Raw genomic sequence first — 16,998 nt, 5'->3', positions numbered from 1 at the left:
TGCCTAACGAAGAACAGGGGGCCCGCGCAGTCATTTGGGCTCTGCTGACGCCTCAGCTAATTATATGGGCATATGATTGAAAAATGTACAGACCTGTATAAAAATGATAAATTCTGATCTCTGTATGTACATGTTTACATATGTATGGCATGACCAACTGTACAGACCATCAAATTATTTTATGAATAAAGTATATTTTTGAAATATAAAAAAAATTCCCTCCCCTCCTCCAGCTCCCGCAGCACGGGGGCAGCGCAAGGGCCTTTCAATTAGTCTTCTTCGCTGGTGGCACACAAACGGGTTCACACAGGTGAGAGGACGTTTACCTGCTCCGAGTGCGGTAAGGCATTCAGTCGGTCATCCTGCCTTGTACACCTTCACATCAGGGAATGGCCTTTCTCCTGGTCTGAGTATGGGAAGAGATTCAGTTTCTCGTCCAAACTGCTGGCACTCCAGCGGGTACACACCGGGGAGAGGCCATTTACCTGCTCAGACTGTGGGAAGGGTTTCGCTGACTCCTCTTCCCTGCTGACACACCGGGGAGAAGCCATTCACCTGCCTTGGGTGCGATAAGTGATCTAGTCGGTTATCCTGCCTTGTAAAACACAAACGATTTCACTCCAGGGAGAGGCCATTCACCTCCTCTGAGTGCGGGAAGGGATTCGCACTCTCCTCTTCCCTACTGTCACATCAGTGGGTTCACACCAGAGAGAGGCCATTCTCCTGCTCTGAGTGTACAGAATGATTCAGCGATCCGTCTAGCATGCGGAGACAACGGTGGGTACACACCGGGGAGAGGCCGTTCACTTGCTCTGAGTGTGGGAAGGGATTCACTCAGTTGTGCCAGTTGTTGGTCCACCAGCGCGTTCACACTGGGGAGCGACCATTCCTCTGCACAGTGTGTGGGAAAGCATTCAGGGATTCATCCGCTGTGCTGAAAGACCAGCGAATTCACACCAGGGAGAAGCCATTCACCTGCTCAGTGTGTGGGAAAGGATTCAGGGATCCAACTGCTGTGCTGAAACACCAGCGAATTCACACCGGGGAGAAACCATTCACCTGCTCAGTGTGTGGGAAGGGGATTTATCCAGTCATGAATGATACGGAGACACAAGAAAGTTCATCAACCTCAACTGCATTTAGATTTTGCTGTACTTGCTGCTGAAAATCATATCCAAGACTGAACCATGTTCATTCGGACAGTGGGTGAAGTGGGAGGGTCAGAGGCGTTATATATTCCCGTGGGGCTGATGCTCTGTCAGCCTGGGAGTGCACATTCCCTCTGAAATGATCCACAGAAGCTGATGAACAACGTTTACTTTGTCCTGGTTAGGAAACAGAGTTTGCCTCCCACTGCAGGTAGATCTAAAGTCAACCCAGTGAGACCATGACATCGAGGAGCAGGGGTACACCATTCAGCCCATCCAGCCTGCCCCACTATTTAATACCATCGAGGCTGATCGCATCTCGGCTTCAACTCCACTTTCCTGCCTCCTCTCCATAACCCTTCAACCTGTTACTGATTAAACATCATCTGTCAATCTCCTCAAGTTTACCCCATGTCCTGGCATCCACAGCACTCTGGGGGAATGCATTCCACGGATTAATGACCCTATTGATGAAAGTAATTTCTCCACGTCTGTGTTTGAAATTACTACCCCATATCCAATGACCTCTCACTCTAAATTGCCCCAGAAGGGCAAATACCCTTCCAATCCTGTGTGAATGAGTAAACTTGATGGGTAAAGTGGTGCAGTCCCATTTGTCAGCATTTGGCCCATATCCCTACAAACCGTTCCAATCCACATACCTGTCCATATGTCTTTTAAATGTTGTAATTGTACTCTCCTCTACAATTTCCTCTGGCAGCTCGTTCCATATACGGACCACTCCCTGCGTGAAAACGCTGCCTTTCGGGCCCCCTTTCAAATCTTACCCCTGTCACCTTAAACTTGTGACGTCGAGTTTTGCTCTCCCCTAGCCTGGGGAGAGCCAATCTATTCACTTCACCCATGGGGGTGGGGTAGTGGTTAGCACTGCTGCCTCACAGCACCACTGACTCGGGTTCGATTCCCACTTCGGGTGACTGACTGTGTGGAGTTTGCACGTTCTCCCCGTGTCTGCGTGGGTTTCCTCTGGGTGCTCCGGTTTCCTCCCACAGTCCAACGATGTGCAGGTCAGGTGAAATGATAAATTGCCCATAGTGACAGGTGCATTAGTCAGGAGTAAATGTAGGTTAGGTGAATTGGTCTGGGTGGGCTACTCTTTGGAGGGTCGATGTGAAACATGTTGGGTGGAAGGGCCTGTTTTCATACTGTAGTGAATCTAATCCTGCCCTCGTGATTTTATAAACCTCCATAAGGCCACCCCTCAGCCTCCTACACTTCATGGAAAGAAGTCTCAGTTTGTCCAGCCTGTCCTTAGAACACCAAACTCTGCAAACTCAGTAACATCCTTGTAAATCTTTATTGCACACTTTGCAGTTTGATAATAGCCTTCCTACAGCAGTGTGACCAGAACTGTCTGCTGTACTCCAACTGTGGCCTTACCAATGTTTTCTGCAGCCGTAACATGACGTCCCAACTCCGATACTCAATGCTCTGACTGATGACAGCAAGTGTACCAAATGCTGCCTTCATCAACTTTCTTCCTGTGATGCGATTTTCATGGAACTGTGTACCTGCACCCCCCCTATTCTCTGTTTGACAACAGTCCCTACCTGTGTAAGGTCTGCCTTGGTTTGTCTTAACAAAAATGCAACACCTTGCACTTATCTAAATTAAATGGGCACCGTGGGCAGCACAGTGGGCTCAGTGGTTAGCACTGCTGCCTCACAGCGCCAGGGACCCGGGTTTGATTCCAGTCTCGGGCGACTGTCTGTGTGGAGTTTGCACATTCTCCCATGGGTTTCCTCTGGGTACTCCGGTTTCCTACCGCAATCCAAAAAAGGATGTGCAGGTTAGATGAATTGGCCTTGCTAAATTGCCCATAGTGTTCAGGGATTGAATTGAATTTATTGTCACGTGTACCGAGGCACAGTGAAAAGCTTTGTCTTGCTAGCGATACAGGCAGATCACGGAGTTAAAATAGCACAGATAAGTAAATAACAGGTAAATAGCAGCAAAAACAAAAGCACAGCTACAGGTGAATGCTAAGAGTTTGAGTCCATTCAGGATTCTAACAACAGCAGGGTAGAAACTGTTTGGAAACCGGCTGGTGCGTGTGTTCAGGCTTCAGTACCTTCTCTCTGATGGGAGAGGTTGTAGAAAAACATTGCCAGGGGATGGGATGGAGCTTTGAGAATGCTGGCGGCCTTTCCTCGACAGCGGGCCTGGTAGATGGATTCTGGTAGATGTGTATAAGTATGGATGTGTAGGTTAATTGCATTAGTCAGGGGTAATGGGTCTGGGTGGGTTACTCTTCGGAGGGTCAGTGTGGACATGAATTCTAATTCTAAACTCCATTTGCCATTCTTCAGCCCAGCTGATCAATATCTCAGTGTATTCGGAGATAACCTTCTTCACCAATTTTGGTGTCATGCATAAACTTACTAAACATGCCTGCTGTAGTCTCATCCAAATCGTTTTTATAAATGACGAATGATAGTGTACCGCGACACAATCTTTGCTGTCACAGGCCTTCAGTCTGAATACCAATCCTCTACCACCACTGTCTGTCTTCTACCGTCAGGCCAAATCGTATACCATTGGCTAATTCTTCCTGGATTCCTTGTGATCGAACCTTATGTCAATGTAGAACATAGAACGTAGAACATTCCAGGGCAGGAATGTTCAGCCCTCGATATTGTTCCAACCCAAAGCCCATCTAACCTACACTATCCCATTCTGATCCATATGTGTATCCAATGACCATTTAAATGCCCTTAAAGTTGGCGAGTCTACTACTGTTGCAGACCGTGCGTTCCACACCCCTGCTACTCTGAGTAAAGAAACTACTTCTGATATCTGTTCTATATCTATCACCCCTCAATTTAAAGTTGTGTCCCCTCATACTAGCCATTGCAATCCGAGGAAAAAGGCTCTCACTGTCCAACTTAACCCTCTGATTATCTTACATGTCTCAATTAAGTTGCCTCTCAACCTTCTTCTCTCTAACAAAAACAGCCTCAAGTCCCTCAGCCTTTTCTCATAAGACCTTCCCTCCGTACCAGGCAACATCCTGGTAAATCTCCTCTGCACCCTTTCCAAAGCTTCCACATCCTTCCTATAATGCGATGACCAGAACTGTACGCAATACTCCAAATGTTTTGTACAGCTGCAGCATAACCTCATGTCTCCGAAATTCCATCCCTCTACCAATAAAAGCTAACACACAGTGTGCCTTCTTAACAACCCTATCAACCCGGATGGCACGGTGGCTCAGTGGATGGTGGTTCAGTGGCTAGCACTGCGGCCTCACAGCACCAGGGACCTGGGTTCATTTCCTGCCTTGGGCAACTGTCTGTGTGGAGACAGTTCTCCCTGTGTCTGCATGGGTTTCCTCCCGGTGCTCCGGTTTCCTCCTACAGTCCAAAGATGTGCAGGTTAGGTGAATTGCCTATGTTAAATTGCCCGTAGTGTTCGGTGTAGGGGAATGGGTCTTGGTGGGTTGCTCTTCGGAGGGTCGATGTGGACTTGTTGGGCAAAAGGGCCTGTTTCCACACTGTAAGGGAATCGAATCCAATCTAAAAAACCTGGGTGGCAACTTTGAGGGATCTATGTACATGGACACCAAGGTCTCTCAGCTCATCTACGCTACCGAGAATCTTATTATTAGCTCAGTATTCTGCATTCCTGTTACTCCTTCCAAAGTGAATCGCTTCACACTTTTCCGCATTAAACTCCACTTGCCACCTCTCAACCCAGCTATGTCTCTCTGTAACCTACAACATCCTTCGTCACTATCCACAACTCTACCGACTTTAGTGTCATCCGCAAATTTACTAATCCCTCATTCAGGTCATTGATATAAATGACAAACAACAGTGGACCCAAAACAGATCCTTGCAGTACCCTACTAGTAACTGAACTCCAGGATGAACATTTCCCATCATTCACCACCCTCTGTCTTCTTTCAGCTAGCAATGTCTGATCCAAACCGCTAAATCACCCTCAATCCCCCGCCTCCGTATTTTGTGTCAATTCATGTGTCAAATGAAGGAGCAAAATGTCTTCAACTCAGATTGCTAAGGTTTCATTGGGCACGACAATAATCAATTAGACAATAGGAAATAGGTGCAGAAGTAGGCCATTTAGCCCTTCGGGTCTGGAGGAGAATACGTGAAAAATAGGCTTCAGGTAAACACAGGCTGTTCTGGCTGGAAGGTAATTGCAATGACTTTGGTTGGTCTTGGGAATAGACTGTCATACGAAGGCACAGAGACAGCTGCACCTGTTATTTTTTGCATAGAGAAATAAGTGGGAAAAGTACTGAGACTGAAATGCAGCCCGTCATATCCAATTCAGAATAGTATTGGGTATTTTTCTCAGCTCGAGAGACATTCACCATCGGCCTGGGGTTCGAGAGAACAGATCGTGGGAACAGAAATCGAGCTCCCAGTGAGCCGTCACCCAGGAGACCCCGATAGTCTCAACGCAGTGAGACTAACTTGATGACGGTATCAAAAGTCTTCTAAGCGAATAGGGTCACTTTGCATGCGCCTAAAGCAAATTAAGTGAATAAAGTTGCTTTGTGTTGAATCGCACATTTCTGCGTGTATTCATTTTGATCAGGGAGCACGCAATGTCACTATCTTTCGACAGAGACCGAGACCAACCCTTCTAGAGTCAGCCCCCCTCCCTGGATTCACTTCCGTTTCCTCCAGTTCCTGAATATTTTAACCCCAGAACGGGAACAGAGAGTGTTGTGCTCACAGATGAGGAAGTTTCAGTGAGTGTGAGGTTACAGTGAAACCCTGGGCTTTGTGTGAACACATGCCTTGGAGGAAAATGAAGGGAAGGGATTTGTTGCAAAGTGCCCTCCCCTCCTCCAGCTCCCTCAGCACGGGGGCAGCGCGAGGCCCTTTGTCCGGAACAGCCGCGGCTCCTATTGGCTGGCTCCCGACAGCTCGGCATTCGGACTGTCCAATAGACAGCGCTGGAGGACCGGAAGCGCACTGGTCCTCCAGCCAATCAGAGCGTGTCTATTGTGTGAATGCGGAAGTTATTGTTGCTGCTGCTGCTGCAATAACATTCCTCCAGGAGACACCATCAGGGGGTTCTGTGTGTGTGGGCACTTCAGGCTCCAGTTCATCATCCAACCTGGAGGGACACAAGGACAACAGCACCGTGGAGAAGCCATGGCAGTGTGGGGACTGTGGGAAACGGTACAGGTATCCGTCTGACCTGGAGATTCACCGACGCGTTCACACCGGGGAGAGGCCTTTCACCTGCTCTGACTGTGGGAAGCGTTTCACTCATTTCTCCGACCTGCAGAGACACCGGAGAGTTCACACCGGGGAGAGGCCGTTCACTTGCTCCGATTGTGGGAAGGGATTCACTCAGTCTTCTTTGTTGGTGGCGCACAAGCGAGTCCACACCGGGGAGAGGCCGTTCATCTGCTTCAAGTGTGGGAAGGGATTCAGTCGATCATCCAGCCTGCTAAACCATGAGCGAATTCACACCGGGGAATGGCCTTTCACCTGCTCCGAGTGCGGGAAGGGATTCAGTGCATCGTCCAGACTGCTGGCGCACCAGCATGTTCACACCGGGGAGAGGCCGTTCACTTGCTCCGAGTGTGGGAAGGGATTCACAGAGTCATTCCACTTGCTGTCACATCAGCGAGTGCACACCGGGGAGAGGCCGTTCACCTGCTCTGACTGCGGGAAGGGATTTGTGCACTCCTCTTCCCTACTGGCACACAAGCTAGTTCACACCGGGGAGAAGCCATTCACCTGCTTTGGGTGTGATAAGCGATTCAGTCGGTTATCCTGCCTTCGAAAACATGAGCGAATTCACACCGGGGAGAGGCCATTCACCTGCTCTGAGTGCGGGAAGGGATTTGCTCACTCTGCTTCACTACTGTCACATCAGAGAGTTCACACCGGGGAGCGGCCATTCACCTGCTCTGTATGTGGGAAGCGATTCACTCGGTTATGCAGCCTTCAGCAACACGAGCAAACCCACACCGGGCAATGGCCGTTCACCTGCTCAGAGTGCGGGAAGGGATGCAGTACGTTATCCAGGCTGCTGACACACCAGCGGGTTCACACCGGGGAGAGGCCGTTCTCCTGCTCCGTGTGTGGAGAAACCTTCAGCGATCCCTGCAGCATGCGGAGGCACCGGCGAGTGCACACCCGGGAGAGGCCGTTCACCTGCTCTGAGTGTGGGAAGGGATTTGCTCACTCCTGTAGCCTCAAGAAACACCAGCAACTTCACACCGGGGAGAGGCAGTTTACTTGCTCTGAGTGTGGGAAGGGATTCACTCAGTCGGTCAGACTGTTGATCCACCAGCGCATTCACACCGGGGAGAGACCATTCCCCTGCACCGTGTGTGGGAAAGCTTTCCGGGATTCATCTGCTGTGCTGAAACATCAGCGAATTCACACTGGGGAGAAGCCTTTCACCTGCTCTGTGTGTGGGAGGGGATTTATCCAGTCATGCAAGCTGAGGCGACACCAGAAAGTTCATCAGTGAAGACAGCAATTGGACTCTGCTATTCTTGCTGCTGAGAATCACATCCAGGACTGAACCATGTTCATTCGGACAGTGGGTGAAGTGGGAGGGTCAGTGTGAGTTTTTTAAAAAATTCCAGTGGGGCTGATGCTGTCCTAGCCTGGGATTGCACGTTTCCTCTGAAACGATCCCCAGAAGCTGATGAGCAACATTTACTTTATCCTGGTTAGGAAACAGAGTTTGCCTCCCACTGCAGGTAGATCAGAAGTCAACCCAGTGAGACCATGACATCGGGGAGCAGGAGTACACCATTCAGCCCATTGAGCCAATTCCACCATTTAATACCATCGAGGCTGATCGTATCTCGGCTTCAACTCCCCTTTCTTGCTTCCTCTCCATAACCCTTCAACCCTATTCTGATCAAACATCTGTCTATCTCCTCCTTAAATGTACTCCATGTTCTATCATCCAGACCAGTCTGGGGAGTGAATTTCAAGAAATAATGACCTATTGAGTTAAGTAATTTCTCCACATCTGTTTGAAATCTGCTACTCCTTATCCAATGACCTGTCATTCCAAATTTCCCCACAAGGTTAAATATCCTTCCCATGCTGAGTAAACGGCTAAAGATGATGAGTCAACGGATGTATTCTTATTTGCCAGCATTTGACCCATATCCCTCTAAACCTTTCCAATCTACATATCTGTCCTGATGCCTTTTAAATGGTCTAACTGTATCCATCTCTACCACTGCCTTCATTGGTCTGTCCTTTGAATACAGGAGTTGAGAAGTTATGTTGAGGTTGTACAGGGTACTGGTGAGGCTTCATCTGGAGTACTGTGTCCAGTTCTGGTCACCTGGTGTTTGGAAGGATTTTGTCAAGCTGGAGATGGGTTCAGAAGAGATTTACCAGGATGTTGCTTGATTTTGAAGTTATGAGTTAAAAAGTGTGGCTGGACAGGCTGAAACTTTTTTCACTGGAGTGTACAAGTGCTTGAGAGGCGATCTGATAGAAGTTGATAGAATGATGAGAGGTATAGATAGAGTTGGTTGTTCTTGTGTTTTCCCGAGAATGGGGGAATTTCAGTTTGGGAGAGCGTTTTTAAGGTGAGAGATTTAAATAAGACCGGAATGGCAAATGTTTTGCTCAGAGGATGGTTCGCGAGTGAGAAAGTGGTGGATGCGGGTACAATTACAACATTTTTGTAACGTTGGATTACAATGTTTGGATAGATACATGAATCGGAAAGATTAGATCAGATTAGATTCCCTACAGTGTGGAAACAAGCCCTTCGGCCCACCAAGTCGACACTGGCCTTCCGAAGAGCAACCCACCCAGACCCATTCCCCTACATTTATTGTAACGTTGGATTACAATGTTTGGATAGATACATGAATCGGAAAGATTAGATCAGATTAGATTCCCTACAGTGTGGAAACAAGCCCTTTTGGCCCACCAAGTCCACACCGGCCTTCCGAAGAGCAACCCACCCAGACCCATTCCCCTACATTTACCCCTGCACCTAACACTACGGGCAAATTAGCGTGGCCAGTTCACCTAACCTGCACATCTTTGGACTGTGGGAGGAAACCGGAGCTCCTGGAGGAAACCCATGCAAACATGGGGAGAATGTCCTGTACAACTTCAATATGACTTCTCAACTCCAGTATATATGGGCTAGGAGCAGGCAGGTGGGACTAGTTTAGTTTGAGATTATGTTCAGCATGGACTGGTTGGACCGAAGGGTCTGTTTCTGTGCGTTATGACTTTATGACTTCCTTGGCAGCTGATTCCATATATGAACCACCCTCTCCATGAAAACGCTGCCCCTCAGGCCCCTTTTAAATCTTTCCCATCTCACTTTAAACCTATGCCCTCTAGTTTTGGACTCCCCTGCCTTTGGCTGTTCACCCTTTCTATGCACGTCATGGTTTTTGAAACCTTTATAAGTTTACCCCATGCTCCAGGCAAAGAAGTCCCAGTCTGTGCAGCCTGTCCTTATAACTCCAACACTCCAGCCTCAGTAACATCTTTCAAATCTTTATTGTATACTTTGTAGTTGAATAATAGCCTTTCTATAACATTGCGACCAGATTTATATGCGGTGCTCCAACGGTGGCTTTACCAATGTCTTGTGCAGCCATAGCACAATGTCCCAACTCTATACTCAATGCTCGCACCGATGAGGGAAAGTGTACCAAACGCCTTCTGCAGCACCTTGTCTACCTGTGACGCTACTTTCAAGGACCTATGTGCCTGCACCCCATCGTCTCTCTCTGTTTGACAACACTCCCCACTTGTGTAAGTCCTCCCTTGGTTTGTCTTAGAAAAATGCAACATCTTGCCTTTATTTGCAAGATCCCCTCCAAGCTGCTCACCACTCTGACTTGGTGTTCCTTCACAATCATTGGGTCAAAATCCTGGAATGCCTTGGAATTCCCTCCCTACCGGCATTGTGGGTCAACCCAGAGCAAGTGGACTGCAGCGATTCAAGAAGGCAGCTCACCCCCACCTTCTCTGGGGCAAATAGGGATGGGCTATCAATGCTGGCCCAGCCAGTGATGCCCAAGTCCCACAAATGAATTTTAAAAATCTAAATTAAACTCCATAGAGATGTACAGCACAGAAACAGACCCTTCGGTCCATCTCGTCCATGCCAACCAGATATCCCAATCCAACTCCTGTACTCAATACTCTGAACAATAAAGGAAAGCATACCAAATGTCTCCTTTGCTGTCCTATCTACCTGCGACTCCATTTTCAAGGAGCTATGAACCTACACTCCAAGGTCTCTTTGTTCAGCAATACTCTATCTGCCATTCCTTTGCCCAGCTTATTCCATTGTACTCTCAGATAACCTCCTTCCTCTTAAACTAGACCACCAAATTTGGTGTCATCTGCAAACTTTATAACCAACTAGTCCCATCCAAATAATTTATATGCATGTTGAAATACAGTGGATCTAGAACCAAACCATGCGGCACACCGCTGGTCACAGGCCTTCAATCTGAGTCGAAACGTGTGGCGCTGGAAAAGCACAGCAGGTCCGGCAGCCTCTGAGGAGCAGGAGAGCCGACGTTTCGGGCATAAGACCTTCATCACATTCCTGATGAAGGGCTTATGCCTGAAATCTCGACTCTCCTGCTCCTCAGATGCTGCCAGACCTGTTGTGCTTTTCCAGCGCCACACTTTTCGACTCTGATCTCCAGCATCTGCAGTCCTCAGGTTCTCTCAGCACTCAGCCTGAGTACCAGTCGTCCACCACTATCCTCGGTCTCCTACCGTCAGGCTAATTTTGTGCCCCATTGGCTAGCTCTCCCTGGATTCCACGTGATCGAGCCTTGTGTCAATGAGGGAGGAAAATGTCTCCAGCCCAGATTGTTAAGGGTTAATAGTGCATGGCAATAAGCAATTGAAAGGGGAATATGTGAGAAACAGGTTTTGGGTAAACACGGGCCGTTCTGGTTGTACGGTAATGACCTTGGCTGGTCTTGGGAACAGACGGAGAGCCGACGTTTCGGGCATAAGACCTTCATCACATTCCTGATGAAGGGCTTATGCCTGAAATCTCGACTCTCCTGCTCCTCAGATGCTGCCAGACCTGCTGTGTTTTTCCAGCACCACACTTTTCGACTCTGACCTCCAGCATCTGCAGTCCTCAGGTTCTCTCAGCACTCAGCCTGAGTACCAGTCGTCCACCACCATCCTCGGTCTCCTACCGTCAGGCTAATTTTGTGTCCCATTGGCTAGCTCTCCCTGGATTCCACGTGATCAAGCCTTGTGTCAATGAGGGAGGAAAATGTCTCCAGCCCAGATTGTTAAGGGTTAATTGTGCATGGCAATAAGCAATTGAAAGGAGAATATGTGAGAAACAGGTTTTGGGTAAACACGGGCCGTTCTGGTTGTACGGTAACTGCAATGACCTTGGCTGGTCTTGGGAACAGACTGTTGTCCAAAGACACAGAGACACATCCACCTGTTTGTGGAATGAGTGGGAAAGGTACTCAGGGACTGCAATACAGCATGTCATATCCAAATCAGAACAGTATTAACAATGGGGACTTTTCCCAGCTTGAGAGACCTTCACTATCAGACTGGGGTTTGAGAGACCAGATCATGGGAATGGAGATAGAGCTGAAAGTGACAGCCATCACCCAGGAGACCCCGATGTGACGACAAGGCAGTGAGACTCACTTGTTGACTGTATCAAAAGTCTTTTAAGCTGATACAGTCATTCATTAGTTTGCGTGTACCTAAAGTAGATTCAGTGAATAAAGTTGCTCTGTTTTGGAGCACACATTTCTGTTTGGAATCGTTTTGATCAGGCCTTCAAGTACCCATTCAGTCCTTTCAGTCTAACACTACTCGTGGCTCATGCAATCTTTCTTGGGAAGACATCTCACTCACTCTAGTGATCAGAGTCGAGATTTAGAGTGGTGCTGGAAAAGCACAGCAAGTCAGGCAGCATCCAAGGAGCAGGAAAATCGACATTTCGGGCAAAAGCCCTGCTTCCTGCTGTCCCTTAGAATTTGAAAACTTAAGACAGTTTTTGATTTCTGTCTTGTTGTAACCTTCGCCGGGTCCATCACTGACTTATCAATTCCCTTTCTCAACATCTCAGCTTCCATTTCTGATGATGGGCTGGCCATCGAAATCTGCTACGTATCCACCGAGCCTGGCGGTTACTTGGGCTGTGCATCCCCACTCCCTGCTTCCTGTAGAGACCCGGTTGCATTCTCCCAATTTTTCCATCTCTATCGCTTTATTTTAGAGTGAACAGAACCTCTGACACTCCTGTTTTTTTTTCTTTTTTTACCCCCCCACACTACCGCCTAACTGCGGTAGTGCTTATTTTTCTCCCCGCACCCTTGTTGTGTGTTTGCAGGTATGAGACACAGTGAAAGACACAAGGTGCACAAATCTTGATTCAATTCCCACCTCCAGGAAGAAAAGAAACACCCAAGTGGCCAGTGACAAACAGTGCTGTGTGATCAAACAGTGAAGGGGAGGGCAGGGATTAAATCAAAATAGAATTTTTTTTTAGATTACCTACAGTGTGGAAACAAGCCCTTCGGCCCAACAAGTCCATACCGACCCTCCAAAGAGAAACCTACCCCCCAATATTTACCCCTGACGAATCCACCTAACACGACGGGCAATTTCCCATGGCCAATCCACCTGACCTGCATATCTTTGGACTGTGGGAGGAAACCGCAGCACCCGGAGGAAACCCACACAGACATGGGGAGAACGTGCAAACTCCACACAGACAGTCACCCGAGGCGGGAACTGAACCCAGGTCCCTGGTGCTGTGAGCCAGCAGTGCTAACCACTGTGCTGCCCGGGGGAGTTGGAGGGGGAAATAATGCACTCCACTCCCCGCGGTTCCCACCTCTCCCTGAACAGCTCGAGGGTGTTGGTGGACACCACGTGCTCCTTCTCCAGAGACACCCGGGCTATCACTTTACACCATAGCACTGCTTAAACAATCAATACATGGTTAAACAATCAATATGTTATGTACACCTATCAGCGTGGTAGTTTCACTTTTCAATCATGGTCTGCGACTATGTCAAGCAATGACAAGTAAAAGCTGAACTAGAACGTACAAAGGATGTGAAAAAGTATCTTAAGGAATGCTAAGCCTCCTTTGTTGGCCTTGTGTGTCCCCTCAGGTTCTGCTGCACCATATCAACAGTGAAAAACTTGTATGGGAGGAGGGATAAGGCAAATTATTGACCTGAGGACATACAGAAATGCAGCAATTAGCATGTGATGGTGATTGAAGTTAAAACAAAATCAAGATTTTGGCAGAGAACTAGACCACTGGGCCAACAGAGCTTCATTAGAGTTTATATTCCAAACGAGTCTCCCTGCTTCATCAAATTCTGCAGCACGCAATCCTCCTGCCTTTGTCTCTCATGTCTGCGCCTAGCTTCCTATTTAATGCATCCATGTTACTTGACTCAATTACGTGATGCTTGGGAGTTCCGCATACTAACCATTCCGAGTGAAGGGAGTTTCTCTTGAATTCCAGACTGGATTTGTTTGTTACTCCGTTCTCCAATCCTCGGTTTCAGGTTGAGCCAGAACTGGAAACGTTTTCTTTTGACTTTGAGGCGAGTTCAGCGAAGCTGCCTTTGGCGTCGATGAGCATTAATCTTGGTGCAGTATCAAAGAACCTGAGTGAAGTCGAAGCTACTGGGATTTGTTAGAAAACTGCCCGCTGGCTGGAGTCGTACCCAGCACAGAGGAAGATGGTGGTTGGGGATGCGATCATCTCCGTTCTGGGACATTGCTGCAGGAGTTCCTTCAGGTGGAGTCCGAGGTTGCGAATACCACACGTAGCTTGTCTCTTGACTTCCCAGACCTTGTCTGCCATCGACAAGGCACAAGTCAGGGAATGCTCTCCAGTCACTTGGATGATTGCGGTTTCAACAACGTCCAAGAGGGCTCAATGCCGTCCAGATCAAAGAAGCTCACTCTGATTAGTGGCCCACCCGCCAACCCCAAACAATCATTCTCTCCACCGCTGATGCCTGTTACGGGAGGGCCACCAAGGCTGCTTTGGAAGTGCCTTGCAAATCCATACCTGATGAGGGCAACGTTTGGGAACGCTGCCACCTGAAAGTTCCTTTACAAGCCATTCATCATCCTGAACATCTACAAGTGCGGAATCAGGCCACTTGGCCCAACAAGTCCACACCGACCCATTCCCCTACCTATTATGATTCATTTCCCCTGACTAATACACCCAACCCACACATCCCTGGACACTATGCGTAATTTAGCACGGCCAATCCACTCTAACCTACATAAGCCTGGGCACTATAGATAATTTAGCATAGTCAATCCACCCTAACCTGCACATCCCTGGGTACTATGGGTAATTTAGCATGGCCAATCCACACTAAACTACACATCCCTGGGCACCATGGGACAATTTAGCATGACCAATCCACCTTAACCTACACATTACACATCTTTGGACTGTGTGAGGAAACCTGAGCAACCAGAGGAAACACCCGCAGACATAGGGAGAATGTGCTAACTCCACACAGTTGTCTTATGAAGGTGTAAGGTGTACTGTACCTCTGTACTGTACTATGAATAAACCTTTGTCTGTTTTAAAACCTAGGTAGTCAACCTAGCTAACTTACTCTGGGTAATTTTCACTGTGCACTTTGCCGAAACAAATTGCAAAGTTACAGTCTGGGCTGCCTGCTTAAGAACGTTTTGAGTGGTCTGGCCTAGTCCATAACAGCAGCTTACACGTAATATGAAGTTCAGGATGGGAATGCATCAACTCCAAGTGCCTTTGAACTGGTTATACTGTATTCTTATTCACTGTCGGGGTCAGAACCTCCGAGAATACAGACAGCAGCATCATTGGGGCATCTCTGCAATAGTTGTACTATTGTCTTCTTAGGGCAAGTAATCCTTGCATTTCCTCAGGATAGTGAAGAAGGGTTTTGGATTCTTGGATAATTGGGGCTCTTTCGGGGGTAGGTGAGACCTCTACAACCAAGATGGTCTACATCTGAACGGCAAGCAAGATGTTGGTTTGAAGTGTGTCTACTTCAATGCCAGAAGCATCCGGAATAAAGTGGGTGAACTTGGAGCATGGGTTGGTACCTGGGACTTCGATGTTGTGGCCATTTCGGAGACATGGATAGAGCAGGGACACAAATGGTTGTTGCAGGTTCCAGGATTTAGATGTTTCAGTAAGAACAGAGAAGATGGTAAAAGAGGGGGAGATGTGGCATTGTTGGTCAAGGACAGCATTACAGTTGCAAAAAGGATGCTTGGGGACTCATCAACTGAGGTAGTATGGGCTGAGGTTAGAAACAGGAAAGGAGAGGTCACCCTTCTATAAGCCTCCGAATAGTTCCAGAGATGTAGAGGAAAAGATAGCAAAGATGATTCTCGATAGGAGTGAGAGAGACAGGGTAGTTGTCATGGGGGACTTCAACTTTCCAAATATTGACTGGGAACACTATAGTACGAGTACTATAGATGGGTTGGGTCAGTTTTTGACCAGTGTATGCAGGAGGGCTTCCTGACACAGTATGTAGACAGGCCAACAAGGGGCGAAGCCACATTAGATTTGGTACTGGGTAATGAGCCCGGCCAGGTGTTAGACTTGGAAGTAGGTGAGCACTTTGGTGATAGCGATCACAATTCTGTTACGTTTACTTTAGTAATAGAAAGGGATAGGTGTATACCACTGGGCAAGAGTTACTACTGGGGGAAAGGCAATTACAATGCAATTAGGCAAGATTTAGGAAGCATAGGATGGGGAAGGAAACTGCAGGGGATGGGCACATTAGAAATGTGGAGCTTATCCAAGGAAAAGCTCCTGTGTGTCCTAAATAAGTATGTACCTGTCAGGCAGGGAGGAAGCTGTAGAGCGCGGGAGCCGTGGTTTACGAAGGAAGTGGAATCTCTGGTCAAGAGGAAGAAGAAGGCTTATGTTAGGATGAGATGTGAAGGCTCAGTTAGGGCGCTTGAGGGTTAGAAGGTGCCAGGAAAGATCTAAAGAGAGCTCAGGAGAGCCAGGAGGAGACATGAGAAGTTGTTGGCGGATAAGATCAGGGTTAACCCTAAGGCTTTCTATTGGTATTTAAGGAATAAAAGAATGATGAGAGTAAGATTAGGGCCAATCAAGAATAGTAGTGGGAAGTTGTGTGTGGAGTTAGAGAAGATAGGGGAAGCACTAAATGAATATTTTTTGACAGTATTCATTCTAGAAAACGACAATGTTGTTAAGGAGAATACTGAGATACAGGCTACTAGACTAGGTGGGATTGAGGTTCACAAGGAAGAGGTATTAGAAATCCTGCAGAGTGTGAAAATAGATAAGTCCCCTGGGCCGGATGGGATTTATCCTGGGATCCTCTGGGAAGCCAGGGAGGAGATTGCCGAGCCTTTGGCATTGATCTTTAAATCGTCATTGTCTACAGGAATAGTGCCTGAGGACTGGAAGATAGCAAATGTGGTTCCCCCATTCAAGAAGGGGAGTAGAGACAACCCTGGTAATTATAGACCAGTGAGCCTGACTTTGGTTGTTGGTAAAGTGTTGGAAAAGGTTATATGAGATAGGATTTATAATCATCTAGAAAATAATAATTTGATTAGGGATAGTCAGCACGGTTTTGTGAAGGATAGGTAATGCCTCACAAAACTTATTGCATTCTTTGAGAAGGTGACCAAACAGGTAGATGAGAGTAAACCGGTTGATGTGGCGTATATGGATTTCAGCAAGGCTTTCGATAAGATTTCCCACAGTAGGCTATTGTACAAAAAGTGGAGGAATGGGATTGTGGGAGATATAGCAGTTTGGATCAGTAATTGGCTTGCTGAAAGAAGACAGAGGGTGGTGG

The 16,998-nt window shown here is 47.7% G+C and overlaps 1 protein-coding gene across 1 annotated transcript; it reads left to right on the top strand.

Annotated features, from left to right (window-relative positions):
* Nucleotides 1-5,848: 5,848 nt before the first annotated feature.
* Nucleotides 5,849-8,911, top strand: LOC122543518 (gastrula zinc finger protein XlCGF57.1-like). The gene has a single exon (XM_043682293.1). It carries the CDS (start codon nt 5,934-5,936, stop codon nt 7,632-7,634), a length of 1,701 nt encoding a protein of 566 aa, XP_043538228.1. The 5' UTR covers nt 5,849-5,933; the 3' UTR covers nt 7,635-8,911.
* Nucleotides 8,912-16,998: the final 8,087 nt, after the last annotated feature.

The sequence above is a fragment of the Chiloscyllium plagiosum genome, chromosome 44 (genome assembly GCF_004010195.1).
Source record: "Chiloscyllium plagiosum isolate BGI_BamShark_2017 chromosome 44, ASM401019v2, whole genome shotgun sequence".
In the NCBI taxonomy this organism is placed as follows: Eukaryota; Metazoa; Chordata; class Chondrichthyes; order Orectolobiformes; family Hemiscylliidae; genus Chiloscyllium; species Chiloscyllium plagiosum.
Note: the sequence above shows the minus strand (reverse complement) of the source record. Positions and strands in the feature narration are given on the sequence as shown.